Source organism: Erpetoichthys calabaricus, chromosome 6, assembly GCF_900747795.2.
Source record: "Erpetoichthys calabaricus chromosome 6, fErpCal1.3, whole genome shotgun sequence".
Lineage (NCBI taxonomy): Eukaryota > Metazoa > Chordata > Cladistia > Polypteriformes > Polypteridae > Erpetoichthys > Erpetoichthys calabaricus.
The window spans coordinates 214,734,355-214,754,810 of NC_041399.2; the positions used below are offsets into that span (position 1 = coordinate 214,734,355).

The window sequence follows — 20,456 nt, forward strand, 5'->3', positions numbered from 1 at the left end:
AGTCAGAGATGATGAGGAATGGAACCTGTGACTTCACACTCTGAGCCTGCCTACTGAGTTAAGAGTGGGATTGAATTAAAACTTGAGGTCTATATAGCGCCTTTCACTCCCAGGCCCTTTACAGATGCAGTAGAAGAGTTTCCATATTTTTGCCATATGAGCTGTAAAAAGTGAAGGAACTCTTCAAGGGCCACACGCTGTGTCAAAGATGGGACCTGAAGCAGCAAACGCGCACAATCAGCCTTTAGTTTATATAGTGCCTTTCTAAAGACAATGGCAAAGTGCTTTGCAGTTGAGGTACAGTTGTGTCTGAATTTCGGAATACTAGAAGGTGAAGTGGCTCTCTAAGGAGCACACATTGTGTCACAGGTGGGAACGAAAGACACCGACACACACAGTCGGTCATTGTTTTATATAGCGCCTTTCACCGTAAAGAGAATTGACCTTTACAAGTGCGGTACAATTGTGTCTGAGGTTAAATTTGCTCTCTCAGGGCCACCAGTTGTGTCAAGTTGGGTGTTGGAGAAATAAAAAATGAGCACAGTCAGTCTTTATTTGATATATAGCGCTTTTCTTCACAGCTCCAGTCTATTTGTCTCCACTTTTCTAATTTGTATACACAGGCAAGGTGGAATTCTTCACTCAGCGGGCTAACATCTTAGTCATTGGGGGCTCCACTACCTGTAATGAAATCAATCAATCAATCAATCAATCAATCAGTCTGTCAGTCACATTTTCTCTATATGTCATGTAACCAGCACCTCAAGGCGCTTTAAAAGTTTACTCCAGTTGCAGTTTCAAAGCTGGCGAGTGAGCAGCTTGGTGCCAATTGAACCCGTGGCCTTTGTGCCCATGCTTGACCTCTCCACTTTATGAAGGAGACGTTGACCACCCTGTCATCCTCCCAGAGGGACTATTTGCAGCTTCCCAATTGACATCGGCCATGGGGGTCATTAGTGGGGGTCCTTCAGGTGAGGCAATTGTCTCGTTCCACTGGCAAGCGTTGTTAGTGTCCAATTACTGCGGAGTCTCGGAGCGAAGGGAGGCTCCAGATTTCATTAACCTGATGCCCACAGGCCATTTGTTCAAATTGTTGGACTTGCTTGGAGCTTCACGGCCGCGAGTTATGGAGATGAAGATGTCACAAAGGCGTGAGGCCATTACCTTCGAGGAGGAGTGATTAGGCAATTCCCAGACCTCTGGGAAATATTTAGGGGAGGAGGAGGAGGAGGAAGAAGAATTATTTTTAGGGGTCTGTAGTGTTGTGCTGGCGCGTGATTCCCAACCCTCTGCCTTCAAGGGCGCCCCCTATTAGTAGATGCATGTTATTACAACCATTTTAACTTCTTTTAACTTGTGAAACACTAAGCAGTAACCTTTATATAGCGCCTTTTTCCTTTAGAGCATGCTGTCAGATACTGAATGTCTACTAAAGTGTTACTTTAATGACTTACTTCTTATGACTGCGAGGCCCATAAGTCCCCAAAATCACTTCCAAAATTGCCAACTAGAGGGAGGATTTACCATCAAACTCCAGCTAGGTATAAGGGCAAACACAGGGGTCTTCATAAAATGCTAAATTTATTTTTTTTACATAATGCTCTGTTACACTATTAAGCTCCAAAGAGCATAAAGGAGATGCCAGCAATGGCAATCCAAGCCAAACAAAAATCCCATACCAAAAAACTGAGCACAGGTTTCAATATCCAGAAATCATGAAGCACAAGGAGACTCTTCGACTCCCAAGCTCTTTCAACAGGAACTGCCAGGAGCCGTGGGAGACCCTCTGGAGATAAAGGGCAGTGATTGGCAGGTGGCTCCTCCTCTTGGGGGACGGCCCATAAAACGCAGCCTAAACATAAAGAAACTAAACCACGCCCCCAAACTAATAAATGATTAAGTAATATCAGATTCCTAACTTAATATAAACATCAGAATCAAACACAAACGAAAACCTGAAACAAAGGTTTGAACCCCAGTCGGGGAGGAATGTTGGCTGAAATAAAACACGACTGAACATTTTGTAGGCCAGTGTGGAGGACAATCATCTTATTATTTTTCATTTGGAATCTGCTTTTCCGTCTTCGGGCCATGCTGGCTGGGGTGGACTGGGATGACACCTCAACCTGTACAAGGTCCTGGTCTGAAACACTCAACGATTGAACTGGGGGCCCTTGGGTGTAAAGCTCTGCTTTGATTCCATACTCAAATTGTGCTGATGCTAAAAAAGCAAAAATGGCACATGCATAAACAAATGGGATTAATAAAACCGCATGTTGCGGCCTGTCCCACACCAAGTTCATTTATATAGCAGGCACTTGTGCGCACGGTTTTAGACCCTTCCTATCACCTCCCACCAGTAACCATGGATCGTTTACAAGAACACCCATTTTGAAAGTTAATGATAAAGGTAAATGAAAAGATTTAACTCTGTCAATTAGTTTTGCCTTTTGGCAATACCAGTAATCCATCTTAGTAAAAGGACAAATGGCAGTGTATCTGTGTGTCTGTGCATCTGCTATGTCATCAACACTGTTTTTATGAATCCCATACAAAGTGGCATTACACAGAGACATATGCATTGCATTTGTCATTCTAACAGATGGTGCATCACAAAAAATGTGCAGTAATAAAATACATTGCATTTTTCATTCCAACACATGCCACATCATAAACATTTACACTGCTTTTACAAATCCAATACCAAATGGCACAAAACAGAGACATGTACTGCAGTTTTCATTTCAACGGATGGCACATCATAAACATTAACACTGCTTTTACGAATCCCATACCTAATAACACAAAGGAGAGACATACGCATTACATTTGGCATTCCAGCAAATAGTGTATCACAATCATTTGTAGCAATAAAATGCATTGCCTTTGTCATTCCAACCTATGGCGCATCGCAAACATTAACTCTGCTTTTTTGAATCCCATATGAAATGGCATATAACAGAGAAATACTGTATGTACTGCATTTGTCATTCTAGCAGATGGTGCATCACAAAAAAAAAATGCAGTAATAAAATATCATATTTTTCATTCCAACACAAGGCACATCATACTGTAAATATTAACAGTGCTTTTACAAATCCCATACCAAATGGCATAAAACAGAAACATATGTAATGCATTTTACATTGTAACAGACGGTGAATCGCACAAAAATTTGCAGTAATAAAATATTCTATTTTTCATTCCAACTGGTGGCATATCATAAACATTAACACTGCTTTTACGAATCCCATGCCAAATAACACTAAAGAGAGACATAGGCATTGCATTTGTCATTCCAGCAAATAGTGTATCACAATCATTTGCAGCAATAAATTACATTGGCTTTGTCATTCCAACCCATGGTGCATCACAAATATTAACACTGCTTTTACGAATCCCATATGAAATGACATATAACAGAGACCTATGTACTGCATTTGTCATTCCAACAGATGGTGCTTCATGAAAAATGTGCAGTAATAAAATACATTGCATTTTTCATTCTAAGACATAGCACATCATAAGCATTAACATTGCTTTTACGAATCCCATACCAAATAACATAAAAGAGAGACATGTGTACTGCATTTGTCATTCCAGCAAATAGTGTGTCACAATCACTTGCAGCAATAAATTACATTGGCTTTGTCACTCCAACCTATGGTGCATCACAAACATTAGCACTGCTTTGACAAACCCCATATGAAAAGGCATATAACAAAGACATATGTACTGCATTTGTCATTCCAACAGATGGTGCCTCACAAACATCCATCCATCCATCCATTTTCCAACCCGCTGAATCCGAACACAGGGTCACGGGGGTCTGCTGGAGCCAATCCCAGCCAACACAGGGCATAAGGCAGGAAACAATCCTGGGCAGGGTGCCAACCCACCGCAGGACACACACAAACACACCAAGCACACACTAGGGCCAATTTAGAATCGCCAATCCACCTAACCTGCATGTCTTTGGACTGTGGGAGGAAACCGGAGTGCCCGGAGGAAACCCTTATAGCAATAAAATATATTGCACTTGTCTTTCTAACAGCACATCACAAACACTTGTAGTAATGCATTTTATTACTACAAATGTCTGATGAGACATCTTTTGGAATGACAAATGCAATTCATTTTTTACTACATGCATTACAAAATACATTCCAACAGATGGTTTACTGCAAACATTAATGCTGAGGTCGATGTTGATTTCTTAGATTTCAACCCATCTTAGAAGTGCAGCACAGCTAATGTACATATTTAAAATGCTAAAATGTCCTACATCTGTGCCCAGGCATAATGTTGCCAGGCGCCCACAAGGGGGCTTGAATTTTCAATGAACAAAGGCAACAAGATGCACAAAGAAAGAGGGCCATAAGGGCTAGCATATGTGGGGAACAGAGGTTCCTAAATGTCAGCATGATTGAAACAAGACGGGCTTACCATTGTACCATATGGGCATTTTGCTGTCATAATATAATATAATATAATATAATATAATATAATATAATATAATATAATATAGTGCTACTCTGGGATGAACTGGTTTCCCATCCAGTGCTGCACCCGATGCTGCTGCAATGCTCATTGGCTTTCTGAGATCTTGACCCAGATAAAGCAAAGTTATAAAACGGATGGATGGATTTTATAGATTTATGTCAATTTTGAGAATGAAAGAGCGTAAACAGTGCAAATTATTTAAAGCTGCAGACACGTCGGCCTTGTTGGCCTGAGGCTGACCTAAAATTACACTGGGAGACGTGGAGCTGAAGCCGCTGGTCGAACTGATCGATGGGCAGAAAGCACACGCCGATGTTCTTAATTAAGAAAACTGCACACAGAATCAATGCCATCAGTGGAAAAGGACGCTGGCACTATGACCCTGGTGAACGTGGGCCGGGGGGGGGGGGGGGGGGCTAGCAGTGGGTCAGGGGGTTGCCCAATCATGCGAGTTGCTGCTCTGCACACACAGCATGGCTCAGTTTACCATCTGGAACTGTGGAGTGTGCTGCTTCTTCTTTGATGCCAGGTGGCACTGCGATGTGAATTATTAAGAACTGTTGGCATCAGATCCTCTGGCTGGTTGCTGTCTGTGTGGAGTCTACATGTTCTCTTTGTGCCTGTGTGAGTTTTTCTTTGAGACCTGTGGTCTTTCTCTCCCATTGTGTAGTTTAGTGACTGTGAACTGCCACTTTGTGTGACAGGGTGGCTCCTATTCAGATGAACATTGTCAGCTTATGTCCAGTAATACCGAGAAGGTATTAGAAAATGGATGGTTTGAGATGGGGGTCTACTGGTCCTGTGGGTATCCCTTTGGGTACTTTGGTTCTCCTCCCATATTGCATAGACATGCGTTTGGAGAGCTGGGGACTCAGAATTGGCCCCCATATCAGTGACAGTGAATGTGCGTGTGAGTGGGCCCAGTGACAGAGTGGCAGCCCAACCTGGGTTAGGCCCAGCCCTGCACCCGGTGCTTTTGGGATCGGCTCATCCTCCCTGAGATCCTGAAGTGAATTAGTGGGTTAGAAAATGGACGGACTGCTGGCTTATTTCTGATTTCTGAATACCGTCCAGTCTGAGACCCTCGGGATTGTTAAACCTCATGGACCTTTTCTTCATTTGTCCTTCGGTTGCCTTTTTTTTTTTTTTTGTACACAACAATAACAACTTTTGATGTTCAGGAAACAATAGAATTCCTGCAGTCGCTCTGAGTGGTCCTCTAGGTACTGATGGAGGAAGCTGGATGAGGGAGTTGGGCTCTGGGGGGAGATCCGTTTGAGGGTCACTGTCACCCAGGGCTCACCTCTGCTGATTGTGCCCAGGAGTTGGGTAAGCAGTGGGACGAGAGAGAAAGAGAGACAGAGAGAGAGAGAGAGGAGGAGACAGACAGACAGAGAGACAGACAGAGAGAAAGAGAGAGAGACAGACGGAGAGAAACACAGAAAGAGAGAGAGGGGGGAGGAGAGAGAGACACACACAGAAAGAGAGAGAGAGACAGACAGACAGAGAGAGAGAGAGAGACAGTAGACAAAAAGAGACAGAGACACAGAAAGAGAGAGGGAGAGACAAAGAGGAGGAGACAGAAAGAGAGAGACACAGAAAGAGAGAGAGAGAGAGGAGAGAGAGAGGGGGGAGGAGAGAGAGACAGAGAGAGAGAGACACACAGAAAGAGAGAGGGAGAGACAGACAGACAAAGAGAGAGACAGAGAGATAGAGACAGAGGAGACAGAAAGAGACAGAGACATAGAAAGAGAGACGGAGAGACAGAGAGGAGGAGACAGACAGACAGAGAGAGAACGAGAGAGACACAGAAAGAGAGAGAGACCGGTTCTGGCTTGTTTTTATCCTTTGCTTTTATTTTATTTATTGGATTATTATTATTATTATTTTATTTTTAAATTTTAAGTACCTCACTCTCTTTATGGACGGATTCCTCATGGGAGAACTTGCACTGCACTGCTTGCTAATTGTTTGCACTTTGTGTGTCCTTCTGGTCCCGGCTCCCCTAGCTACGTGACTATCGATGGTCCCAAGTTGAACGAAGGACATAACAAGACCATCACAGTCCAACAACATGATAGAAGATACCTGGCCATCCAAGATAGGGTCATCATCGTTGGATCGTCTGCATGAGTAAATATTTTCTGGCGAATGAATTGTTGTTGGGGATAAAAGGGCCGCGAGTTCAGGATTAGGTTTCCGCTTTGATGACCGATCACCTGGACATTCTGGTAACGAACACGCCTGACACGTCAACTACGCTTCATCTTCTGCTCCTCAGTGGTTTCCCTTCTGCTTCGTCCAAACAGAAGAGCAGCGTCGTGACAATCTACTTATCTGAGATTACGGATTCCCCAAAGTGTTAGCAGCATTTCGTTTTGCTAAAAGAAGTTTGTCTCGTGACTTTAGTGCTACGTCTTCTCAGCTAGTAGGTTAAAGTAGAAGCCTTGACAGCCTTTGAGAAGGATCTGGATGAGATACGGGGCACCCATTAGCTAAACAGACATGGCTCGATGGACTGAATAGTCTCCTCTCGTTTGTCTGGTGGTCTTATTGTGTCACTTTGGTTTTGGTTTAGTGTTTAAGCTCTCTAGTTACCAACCTTAACTCGGGATTCTGACTACGCCTTCACATTCTGGTTTCCATTAAAACCAAAACTGCTTCTCCGTATTTGAAGAAGAGCTCTCGATGCATTTATAAGCGCCATGTTCTTGAGATTTTTCCGGTAAGGAAGGCCGATGTTTGGCGCTAAAGCAGTTCATGTGCACTAATCGCGCTGCCTGTTTGGAATTTTTTTTTGGTGGGTTTCCTTAAATGAAATGAAATAAAGTACGAGTCTGTTTGAGGTGGGCCTGACTGCAGACCCCCGCAGCTCAGCGAGTTGGTCGCTCCACAGGACAGCCAATTGGATTGCAGCTTTTTGTCACCTGGTATTCTTGACTTGAGTCAGATAATTGTCCCCAAACCCTAAACTTGACCGCAGAGTAACCAGATGTTTTCTGTGACATTACGCCTCCTCAGTGGAGTGGATCTCCTGAGTCTATTGGTCTGTTTTGGGGTTTTTTAAAACCAAAGGTTCTGAAAATTTAACTTAAGATGTTTAGACAAGGTTGAAATATTTTACCGTGCATGTCGAGACACCATCTTTGTTTTGTGACAGGCAGCTCATTTGCCTCAGGAGTTTACCCAGAATTGCTCGGTATGTCACGTGTGACAGTAGAACGGTCGTCCCGTACATTTCCAGAGCATCCGAGGTTACGGACAAATCCCTGTGTTAGTCAGTGATTTTCATCTTCCCAGTTTTGAACTTAGGACTGTTGGATTGGGTGCGGTGACTTTGAGTTAGTAAACTTTAATTTAGACAATGGGAAGGCTTGGCTCATTCCTGCGTTATGTTTTATCGCCCGGCCATTATCATTCAAACAACTCTACTCTCTCTATTCGACCACAGAAAAGGGCAGGCAGTTAACAAAACATTGTAGGAAAGGTGCTATATAGGCGCCCAACCCGGCACAGAAGGACACAGAGGCACGTATAAAGCACAAGGACTTTTATTTTTCTCTTCACCCGTGGGCGCACGTCTTCCCCGTGACCCACAGGCAATACACAGTCTCACAAGCACTCTTTTCCACACCACACAATAATCCTTCCTTTTCACCACCACTCCTCCACAAGCGTCGTCTCCTTCCTCCCAACTCTGGCTCCTCGAGTGGTGGTGGTTGGCCCTTTTTATATCCCACCAGGTGCTTGACCACCTGGTCCTAATTGTCCTTCTGGGTGGGGCTGAAAATATGTCCAACTGGGTTGCTGACTCCCTGCAGCTCCCCCTAGCGGCCATCCGAGCCCCCAACCAGGCTGTGGAGGACTCCATCTCGCATGGAGCCATGCGCTAGGTTGGGGAGTCACCATCCGCCAGGGAGGCTGCCACCAAACGTCCCTGGGGAGGTATTGAACTGTCCATAGCTGCTCCCCTGGAAAACAGATGTAGCAGAGGCGTCCCTGCCGGGCATGGGACCCGGCTGTCCATTACAACATTCAGAACGAGAATTGGGAGAAAGTGTGGAGTCGAGGACAGAGCAAAGGCCAAGAACAGAAAAGAACATGAGAGAGACGTTAAAGCCAAACATCAAATTGAAAAATCAAAGTCAGAAAGCCGAGCTGGTTAGCTACAATCAGTAAACCAAATACCGAAAGAATTGAAAATCGCTATGTTTCGTCCAATCTTGGAATACAAAATAGCAATCGAGATGTCCTTGTAACCCTTCAGCAATTGACTCTTGATGTTGTGACGCTACAGGGCCACCACCCTAGCAACTCAGACTTGCATCGTGGTGACCCAAAATGGTCGTGCCCATCAGCAACGGAAAGAAGTTAACTAAACGAACGATCTAATCAAGAAAATTGGATTTCTTCAACACATTTCTTGGACTACCTTCAAATTAGAAACTTTGTTAAACGAAATCTGCCCAATTTTCCTTACCTCCCACCTACTTTTATGCCGGAAAAAAATATCGATCAGTTTTGAAGACTCAGACAGCATTTCTATCCATCCATCCATCCATCCATCCATCCATCCATCCATCCATCCATCCATCCATCCATTTTCCAACCAGCTAATTCCGAACACAGGGTCACGGGGGGTCTGCCGGAGCCAATTCCAGCCAACACAGGGCACGAACCAATTCTGGGCAGGGCGCCAACCCACCACATGGCACACACACCAAGCACACACTAAGGCCAATTGAGGATCGCCAATCCGCCTAACCTGCATGTCTTTGGACTGTGGGAGGAAACCCACGCAGACACGGGGAGAACATGCATGGAAGTGAACCCGGGTCTCCTAACTGTGAGGCAGCAGTGCTACCACTGCGCCACTGTGCCGCCCCCAGCATTTCTATAATAAATAAAACATTTTACAGTCCCTCTCTTTCAAAGATCTCGGAGCACAGTGGGTAAAGGATCTCTCGCTCAACATCTCAGAAAAGGAGTGGCAGGCAGCCATGCCCAGGATTTACTTGAGCTCCAAATACGCAAACCATTCAATTATTCAATTCAAAATTCTATATCGCTGCAGTGGGTTGGCACCCTGCCCAGGATTGGTTCCTGCCTTGTGCCCTATGTTGGCTGGGATTGGCTCCAGCAGACCCCCGTGACCCTGTGTTCGGGTTCAGCAGGTTGGAAGATGGATGGATGGAAAATTCTATATCGAGCACACTAATCTTGTTTAAAACTGTGGCGGAGATCCAACCTGTGAACATTGCAATCGAGCTCCAGCCTCACTGGACCACAGGCTGTGGGCCAGCACCAAGTGAACATCATTCTGCACCAAAATCTTTAAATGCCTTTCAGAGAGCCTGGGGGTCACAATCCCTCCTAATCTGTTAACAGCTGTGTTTGGGGGGGATCACAGAGGGGCTTAAAGTGGAGAAGGGCAAACAGACCGTAATGGCCTCTACTTCACCACTACTAGCGGGCAGCTAGTAAAGCTCATTTCAATAGATAGATAGATAGATAGATACTTTATTAATCCCAATGGGAAATTCACAATACGCTTCACATTAAATATTGAAGGCCTTTAATGCCAGGATCGGTTTGCTCTGTCAGCATAGCAACTGAATAAATGGATTTGTGCTTTGATGAATCATAAAATTGATTTTGAAAGCGACCAAGTAGTGCGTATTTATGTTGTCATCGTCTGGGGACGTTTCCAAAAGAAACCCGCTTTTATCTTTTCTAGCGATCCGTATCCACCATTTTAATAACAACAATAATAATAATAATCAGCAGCCACCTCATCCATTGTCTGGATTGCCTTTTGTCTCTCTGTCGTCGTCAGTGCAAGTCCCCTCGCTGCCTAAGCACTTGTGATAAAGGGGGTGGGTGGAAAAATAAAACCTGCTCTTTGGGCAGATGGCCGTAAGGAGGACCTTTGCAAGGTGTGGTCTGTTGCCGTAACTACCAAGGGATGGTTGCCATGGAACAAAGGATGCTAATGTACAGTGGAAAAAGGCGGCGAAAGACAAGAGAAGGAGATTCAACCCAAAGGTCTGTTAACGAGAGATAGACTACCTCGCTCAGTGGAGTGGAGGTGGCCACCTCGAAGACTTTGCCGCCCGACGCGCTGTGGAATAGAAGCGGATGGGACAGTCATGGAGGATTACTTGGGTGAGCTAAAAGCCGTCTTTGCTTGTTTGGGGTAGTGCCTTTTGGAGACTTTGTGGACAGGAAAAGACAGAAAGGACTTCTAGTATCGGAGGTGTCAGAGCTGCTTGGATATGGTGGGTTGTCGGTGTCGAAGGGGGCTTTTTTGTGTACTATATGTGGTGGTTGGGGATGGGGCAGGGGGTGTGTTTATGGATTCGGTTGCTGCCATTTATGTTTGTGTAGTTCATAAGATTGATTTAATACAATTAATACATAAGTGGGGGCGGCACAGTGGCGCAGTGGGTAGCGCTGCTGCCTCGCAGTAAGGAGACCTGGGTTCGCTTCCCGGGTCCTCCCTGCGTGGAGTTTGCATGTTATTGTCAATCTTTAATTTAATTTAATTTAATATTGTTTTTTGTATCAGTATGCTGCTGCTGGAGTATGTGAATTTCCCCTTGGGATTAATAAAGTATCTATCCATCCATCCATCCATCCATCCATCCATCCATCCATCCATCCTCCCTGTGTCTGCGTGGGTTTCCTCCCACAGTCCAAAGACGTGCAGGTTACGTGCATTGGCGATTCTAAATTGGCCCTAGTGTGTGCTGTGTGTTTGTGTGTGTCCTGCAGTGGGTTGGTGCCCTGCCCAGGATTGGTTCCTAGCTTGCACCCTGTGTTGGCTGGGATTAGCTCCAGCAGACCCCCATGACCATGTGTTTGGATTCAGCGGGTTGGAAAATGGATGGATGGATAGATTCTTCATAAGTGTAATTCTGACAAAACAGAAGGTACTGTAGGCATGCTCCTTTGTCAGACGTTGGCACTGTGGCACTGTATCTGATCGTGTTCAGTTCTGACAGGAGAGCATCCCACATGTGAGGAGAAGAGGGTGTGGCCGTGAAATCTCTGCCAATGAGCAGCTACCCTCTCTGATCTCTCTCTCTCTCTCAAAAATGTCAAATATTACTCTTTAACAATCTCTAGATGATGATGTCGGCTGAACAAACAGGTATCAATATCTAAGCAAAGGCAAGGTGCACTCCAACACATGGCAACAGGTAGAGCGACTCGAATAGAGACTGGCGCGTGAGTGAGGAGGGCTCCCTGCTCGGCTCCCCACTCCTGACGTCACATCCTTGGCCCGCAGCCTGTCTCTCGGATTCGTGTGAATAAATCACTTCTGCAAGTGAACTATGATACTTGGCACGATGAGAGAAGTCACAAAATCAACCGGAATGTTCAAGCAAATTATAGCAAAAACCCGATCTAAATCCTTTAAGTAGTTCTCTTGTGAAAAGCAGACATACAGACAGACAGACATTGGATTTTATATATATATATAGATATCCATCCATCCATCCATTTTCCAACCCGCTGAATCCGAACACAGGGTCACGGGGGTCTGCTGGAGCCAATCCCAGCCAACACAGGGCACAAGGCAGGAACCAATCCCGGGCAGGATGCCAACCCACCACAGATATATAGATATATTTCTCTCTATTATAAAAAAATAATCTTGGAGGAGACGAGATGTGATTTTCTCAGAGAGACACTTATACGTCCTGCGAGAAAGAGATTTAACCAGGCCCACAGCCGGAAATAAAGGACAAAGAGTAGATGACAAAGCAGAACGTCGTGAAGAATTCAAAAATGTTGGTACGGTACACATGCAGAGCAGGTTAGGGAAAATGGAAGTACGAAAATTCTAAAGTCTCAAAAAAAGGATAGTAAAGATCACATTAGTGCTAACAAACGGAAATTATTACTTGGTGAAATAACGCAACAGCAAAAAGAGATTGAATGTATTGTTCGAAGTCAGAAACTTGTAGATCGTCTAATTCTAATTGTTGCCAGCGAGAATTACAAGATTCCAAAAAACGTTGGTGTGGTATGAAGTCCTGTGAAATGGAGACTTTTAACGTGAGATTCTTTCAAGTCACGCCCGACTTACAACTGTTTTCAAACAAGACCGCAGTCATCTAACCTCTCAGTCGCGTGAATGCTTGTGTCAGACACACTTCCTGCGCTCTCTGCTCTTATAAATTTTATCGGGACAATAAATTTATATGTTCTAGATGACTTGTCAACGACTAAGCTAAGAAGAAAGAGCATGGACAAACATTCGAAAAAGTCGTTTTATTTATTAAAGAGAAAGAAACATTCACTCACAGGCAGTTAGATGTTGTGATGTCACGATGTAAGTCCAAACACGGAATCAAAATTCAATGCGATCTTAAAGAAAAGTTAATTCCAAATATTGTTTTTACTAAAACTTTAAAGTAAAAGTGAAAATAATGCATACAAAACAAGTCACAAGAAATAACAATCTCTGTAAATTGTATATTGGGGTAATCAAACCCGGGGATGGGCGAGCAAAGCAAGCAGGGGGCAGAGCCCCCTAGAATATATATATCCATAGCATTTGTAGTCTGAAACACAACCTGATTGTATGGGTTCAAAACTGAGAGGGATGGCAGCCGATCACATGGCACACTCACACGTAAGGCGTTCAAACCACAGGAACTTTGCTTTCTGGAAACAACGAGCTCCTGTAGTACGATGTAAGTCCTTGGCCTCTTGTAATCTTTAAGGGAAATACGTGACGTGTGAACTGTGTCATTGTCAGGCGTCTACGGGGGAGATCATTGCTTTGATGTGGTGCATGGCACGTCACACCACCGAGGCAGCTATGAAGAGCGATGCTGTGTGAAGTGTGGGGCTCCATCTTCAATGACAATGTCTCCAAAGTCCATCCATCCATCCATTTTCCAACCCGCTGAATCCGAACACAGAGTCACGTGGGTCTGCTGGAGCCAATCCCAGCCAACACAGGGCACAAGGCAGGAACCAATCCTGGGCAGGGTGCAAACCCACCGCAGGACACACACAAACACACACACACGCCAAGCACACACTAGGGACAATTTAGGATCGGCAATGCACCTAACCTGCATGTCTTTGGACTGTGGGAAGAAACTCACGCAGACACGGGGGACAACATGCAAACTCCACGCAGGAAGGACCTGGGAAGTGAACCCGGGCCTCCTAACTGCGAGGCAGCAGCGCTACCCACTACGCCACCGTGTCACCCACCAAAGTCCAAACTACTAACAGATTTGTAAGATGACACCAGCACTTGTGGTCAACCAATCAGTACGGTTCATCGCCTGAGCTCCACCCACCATAGTTCCTAATTGAATGAAAAGTTCACACCCTGGAGGAGGAGCTAAAAGAAGTACCAGAAACTACAAATGGTCCGATTTCCTGTGGTGGGCAACGTTACAAAAGTTTTTTAGTTTCTCAAATGTCTTTAATTCCTCAAAAAGGTTTCCATGCTGGGAAGCAGCTAATGAGTGTGAATGATGCTCTTCTGTTCTAAGACCCTGCTATGGAGGCACCAGTGCCTTTTACCAATGTCAAAAATATGGGCGGGGCAAATAAAATGTAAAGTACCCCCTTTGTACTGCAGTTTGATTGATGTGACAAAGATGTCAGCTTCAGAAACGTAAAGGTGCTGATCAATGTGAGGTGCTGTGCAAAGAACTGAAGGATTGTGTGTCCCACTCGTGGTCCTCACAAAACACTTTCAGAGCAGAAGCTTGATGGGATTTTCTTCTCCCTTTTTTTTTGTTTTTTTTAATTTTCTAGCTTTGGAAAGAAAAATTTCTGTGAGGCAAAGCAGAGAAGAGCTGATCAAGAGGGGCGTCCTGAGAGAGATCTTTGAAAAAGGTGAGTGAGGGTCAGGGCTTTGGTATGTGGCACCTCTAGAAGTATGCAATGAAATTATCTATCTATCTATCTATCTATCTATCTATCTATCTATCTATCTATCTATCTATCTATCTATCTATCTATCTATCTATCTATCTATCTATCTATCTATCTATCTATCTATCTATTATATAGTACCTTTCATATCTATCTATCTATCTATCTATCTATCTATCTATCTATCTATCTATCTATCTATCTATCTATCTATCTATCTATCTATCTATCTATCTATCTATCTATCTATCTATCTATCTATCTATCTATCATATAGTGCCGTTCATCCATCTATCTATCTATCTATCTATCTATCTATCTATCTATCTATCTATCTATCTATCTATCTATCTATCTATCTATCTATCTATCTATCTATCGTGACGTTTCTCCTGAGGGTGGTGGCAACTCAGAAAGGTCCTGTTATCTAATTAGTGGGGGTTTGAACTTTCCAGTGACATCACAATTCACTTTCTATGTGTCCCTCATTTTATTTTTCAGAATTTAGTCTGTCTGTCTGTCATATAATGCCTTTATATCTCTATTTTATATATAGCACCTTTAATTGATATCATCTGTACTATGTGCATTTTATGTTATCTATTCATCATATAGTGCCTTTCCTATCTGTCTGTTATTTAATTTTATGTAGTGCCCTTCACCTCTCTGTATTATTGCACCTTTTCTGTCAGTCTGTCTATCCAGTTATTATATAGTGTATTTAATATCATTTATCTATTTACATAGTGAATTTCATATCTTTTCTGTTTTATAGTGTCTTTTGTCATTATCTACTGTATTACATTGGAGTTTTCTATAATCTCTTCTATAGTTCCTTTCACATCTCTCTATTATATAGTGCCTTTCACCTCGATCTGTCTATTTGATGCAGTGTCCTTTATAACTGTTCATGTATTTTAGCTCCTTTCCTATCTATTATCCTATTGAGCGTTTCAGTTTCCTCTCTCCCTGTCTCTCTAGTTACTGTACTTTAATGTTGTCTCTTTATCAGTATGGACCACCAAGATGAAGACCACTTATTTTTTGTCAGACTTTTTCATCTCACGACCCTCGATTTTCCTTCCCATACGATTTGTACAACTGTTGACCAGAACTGTAATGTCTCTGGCTGGGCCCTCTGCTTTAGTGTCACCTGCTCAGTTTCTTGTCATTATCAACAGGATGTTCAGGAGGTGCCCTGCAGTCTGGTGGGCACCTTGTTGTCATGTGACTTTCTTTTCGCCCCCCAGTAGTTGCTGCAGTTCCTATAGCAAAGGTGGCCACTATGAGGCTTTAGTGCTGCCGCCCGATGGTTCCTGGTGTTCATGGCTTTGTTCCTTGGCTGGTTAGTGCTGGTGTGGTGGCGCCTGCTCTCCCCGTGTCCATGTTTATGTTCGTAGGCTGATTGGCCATGCTAAATGGGTCCACTACATGCACTTTCCCACTGTAGGAACATTTTTTTCAGAAACCTAAAACTTTCTAGAAACTCTTGAACGTCTGTAGCATTCTCAGAACAGGAACTCGGGCCATTTTGTATTTCATTGTACTTGTTTGAAGCTGACAGCTTTGTCACATCAGCCAAACTGCAATAAACAGGGGGTGCTTTACATTTTATTTTCCCCAATACATAATTTTTACAAGGTGGCGCAATGGTAGCACTGCTGCCTCACAGTATGGAGATCTGGGTTCGCTTCCCGGGTCCTCCCTATGTGGAGTTTGCATGTTCTCCCCGTGTCTGCGTGGGTTTCCTCCCACAGTCCAAAGACATGCAGGTGAGGTGCATTGGCGATCCTAAATTGTCCCTAGTGTGTGCTTGGTATGTGTGTGTGCCCTGCAGTGGGCTGGTGCCCTGTGTTGGCTGGGATTGGCTCCTGCAGACCCCCGTGACCCTGTGTTAAGATATAGTGGGTTGGATAATGGATGGATGGATGGATAATTTTGACATTGGTAAAAGTAGACGGTGCCTCCATAGCAGGCTCTTAAAATATAAAAGCAACATTCACACTCATTGGGTGCTTCCCAATACAGGAAACTTTTTCAGGAACTGAGAACTTTTTAGAAACTAAGAAACTTTTGAATGCCTAAGGTAGATCTTGCCGAAACAAATAAAACCTTATTAAATCAAAGACAAAATACATGGCATCCATGAATAAGTGCCAGTTTCACAACACTTGTAAATAACTCGCATACAGAATCTGACTAAACCAAAAACAGCAAACGTTAACAGGAGAAAAGGAGACTTTCTGACTCCATTAATGACGAATTGGAGGGGTGCAACAACTCCGTTTCAAAGAGTTCGTGGTGCCCACCTCATGTGGCTGTTCCCGTTATGTAGACCCAGCATGGCTCTCTCCATTACAGGAAATTGATGTAGTCCCCGCCTCTGGGGGTGTGGTTTAACAATTTTGACAACATTTGGGATTGCCAGGGGTGGGGGGACCTCCCCTACATTGTTTTGAAGTGATTTGAACTTCATGGGGGATCCCCCCCACCCATTGCTTCAAACCAATTAGAATTTCACAAGATGAAAACGGTGGGTAGTGCACCGTAGTGATGAGGAGGGTGATTGTGTGCTGCGCCAGCGGCACTTCCATGTGTGTTTTACCACTGAAGCGTCTAGACGCTGACACTTTACATTTCATTTTGCCCCATCTGTAATTTTGACATTGGTAAAAGTCCATTGTGCCTCCATAGCAGGATCTTAGAACATAAAAGCAACATTCGCGCTCGTTTGACGCTTTCTGGAACTATTTAGAAACTAAGAAACTTTTCTAACCTTCCCACCACAGGAACTCAGGCCATTTGTACTTCCTGGTACTTGCTCTTTTAAGCTCCTCCTCCAGGGCGTGTACTTTTCATTCAATAAGTAGCTGTCGTGGGTGGGTGGGGCTTGGAGGATGAATTGTGCTGATTGGTTCACCACAAGCACTGCTTGGACAGTTTGGAGAGTTTTCAGTGAAGATGGCGCTCTGCACTTTGCACCTCATCAAACTTCATGGCACGCCGTGCCACGCGTCACATCAAAGCAGTAATCATGAAGGCGCACTCATGCTACATGTCACGTGTTTTATTTAACAGTTAAGAGTTCCTGTTCTGTGATGGGGAATGCAGGGACCACAAGAGGTTGAGGGCCATCATCATCATACAGGAAGTCATTGTCTCATGTGGTAGGACAACCCATTATGTGTGAGAGGGATGGACTGGCATCCCGTCCAAGGCTGGCATTTGATCTCCTTGTGACCTGGCAATGGAATGAATGAATTTAGGGAGAAATGGACGGATAGGCGTTTGAACTGAGATGTGATGGGAATGCAACACATGAAAGTGGCCGGGGACCACAAGAGACAGAGGACCAACATTATACAGGAAGTCATTGCCTCCTGTTGTGGGACAACCCGTTAGGATAGACTGGCATCCCATCTACAACTGGCAATGGGTCTCTCTGACCTGGCGACGGGATTAGTGAGTTTAGGGACAAATGGATGGATAGGCATTGTAACTGTGATGTGATGGGAATGCAACACACAAAAGTGGCTGGGGACCACAAGAGGCTGAGTGCCATCATCATCATCATCATCATACAGGAAGTTATTGTCTCATGTGGTAGGACAACCCATTATGTGTGAGAGGGATGGACTGGCATCCCATCCAAGGCTGGCATTTGGTCTCCTTGTGACCTGGCAATGGAATGAATGAATTTAGGGAGAAATGGACAGATAGGCATTTTGACTGTGATGTGATGGGAATGCAACACACAACAGTGGCCGGGGACCACAAGAGACAGAGGGCCAACATCATACAGAAGCTCATCGCCTCCTGTGGTGGGACAACCTGTTAGGACAGACTGTCAACGGGATAAATGGGCGGGTAGACATTGTGACTGTGATGTGATGGGAATGCAACACATGAAAGTGGCCGGGGACCACAAGAGGCTGAGGGCCATCCTCATCATCATCATACAGGAAGTCATTGCGTCCTCTGGTGGGACAACCTGTTAAGTGTCAGTGGGATGGACTGGCATCCCGTCCACGACTGGCATTGGGTCTCTGTGACCTGGCAACGGGATTAGTGAGTTTAGGGAGAAATGGACGGATAGGCTTTTTGACTGTGATGCGATGGGAATGCAATACACGAAAGTGGCCGGGGACCACAAGAGGCCAAGGTCCACAAGAGATCCACGACTGGTATTGGGTCTCTGTGACCTGGCAACGGGATTAGTGAGTTTAAGGAGAAATGGATGGATAGGCATTGTAAATGTGACGTGATGGCAGCATCTGAATGAAACTTCATCTCAACGATTCCAAAAAATCCACACGTCCTGGGAAGCCCGAGTGCACGTTGTCACATCCAATCGGAGATTAAACGCCTCTGCTTGTTCTCGTCACCAATCCCCACAAAGATCAGAGACAGATAGACGGTCCTCGGGGAGCTGTGGCAGAAGAGGTCTTTTCAAAGTGACGGCGGGGCTGGCAACAATTTTTGGTGGGCTCTTTTGATCTCCACACGATCAAACGGAAAGGGGAAAATAAAAAAAAATTAAAAAGTGTGCAAATGTACCGAGTGCCAGCAGGCAGAAGATAATTCACTTCTATACAGTAGAATCTGCTTTGATAAGACCAAAAAAAAAATTGTCTCCCTGCTATTATTGTGAAGGAAAATAAGCCATGGAATTGTAATAAGAGGAGTGCGGCAAAAATTAGAAGCGTCTCCCATGTTGGAGTTTGGTAGCGGTGCATTCTTCATCTAACAAAGTGAGTGGAGAACTGCTGTGGAGTATCCCTGATAGATTTGGACGTCTGCCACACCCTGTGGCTATTTTATGGAATTTCCATGAAGTTATGCAGGCAGGAGTATCGATAGGAGGGAATCCTCCTTGGCCATGTTGGAGTGAAGCAGGACTGTATGTCAGCTGCACCTCAGTCTTGTTAGAATGTTTTTTCATTGATTTCAGTTCAGACTTCACCACCATCATCTCAGAGAAGCTCACTGGGGGGCTGAGTCTGTGAGGCTACAACACTCCTCTATGGAAATGGATATTGGAGGCCACCAGACAGTCCTAATTGGAAATATCATCTCCACCATCTTCAGGCTGAGGACTGGTGCCCCCCAGGGCCGCATACTCAGCCCTCTTCTGTTCACTGTGCTGATTCACAGCTCTATGGCTGCATGCAACTCTAACACCATCGTTACATTTGCTGATGACACAATGGTGGGTGGTCTCATCAGCAATGGAGATACGATGAGTGGTGGACTGGTGTTTGTGTATCTCTTGACATGGACACAATGAAAGAGATGGCTGGTGACGTCAGGAAGGCCCACTCTGTCCACACCCCACTGCACACTGAAGGCTCTACAGTGCAATTGGTCAAGAGCACTAAGTCCTTTGGTGTGCAGCTGGCCTTACCACCACCATGGGTAAGAAGGCACCGCAGCATCTCCACTTCCTTCGACAACTGAGGACCACAAGCCCACCTCCCCCCATTCTCACCTTGTTCTGCAGGGGCTCATCGTGAGCATTCTGACCCGCTGCATCCCCGTCGAATTTGCCATCTGCTGCGCCTGTCACCAGAAGGTACTACGACAGATGGTACCCACAGCAGAAAAAATCGTTGGGACATCCCGTCTTCCATTAACCTCCTTAGTGTTATGTTAGTACTCCAAAAATCGAGAAGAAAATGTCATTAATGTCTAATTGAAACATGTAAATACCAAACGGGTAGAAAAGGTCTGTTGAGTGTCCACGAATGAAGATTTCACAAGATGGAAATGTCACCAACGCACAGCCCAATGTCACAATCGGAAACAGGGAGGCTGAGTCTGTGAGGCTGTAGCACTCACCTATGGAAACAGATCCTGGACTTAATGACCAAGAGACCCCTAATTGGACACGTCATCATTATGCTGAGGACTGGTGCCCCCTCAGGGCCGCATACTCAGCCCTCTTCTGTTCACTGTGCTTATTCACAGCTCTATGGCTGCATGCAACTCTAACACCATTGTTACGTTTGCTGATTACACAATGGTGGGTGGTCTCATCAGCA

The 20,456-nt window shown here is 44.7% G+C and overlaps 1 protein-coding gene across 7 annotated transcripts in view; it reads left to right on the top strand.

Moving 5' to 3' along the window:
• The window catches only part of LOC114644571 (phosphatase and actin regulator 1-like), a 269,029-nt gene that overhangs the window by 156,266 nt on the left and 92,307 nt on the right, over positions 1-20,456 (top strand). For all 7 annotated transcript variants that reach the window (XM_051928987.1, XM_051928983.1, XM_051928986.1 and 4 more), the window contains one exon: positions 14,296-14,376. In XM_051928987.1, the coding sequence (XP_051784947.1) occupies positions 14,296-14,376 (81 nt within the window). The remainder of the gene's footprint in view (positions 1-14,295; positions 14,377-20,456) is intronic.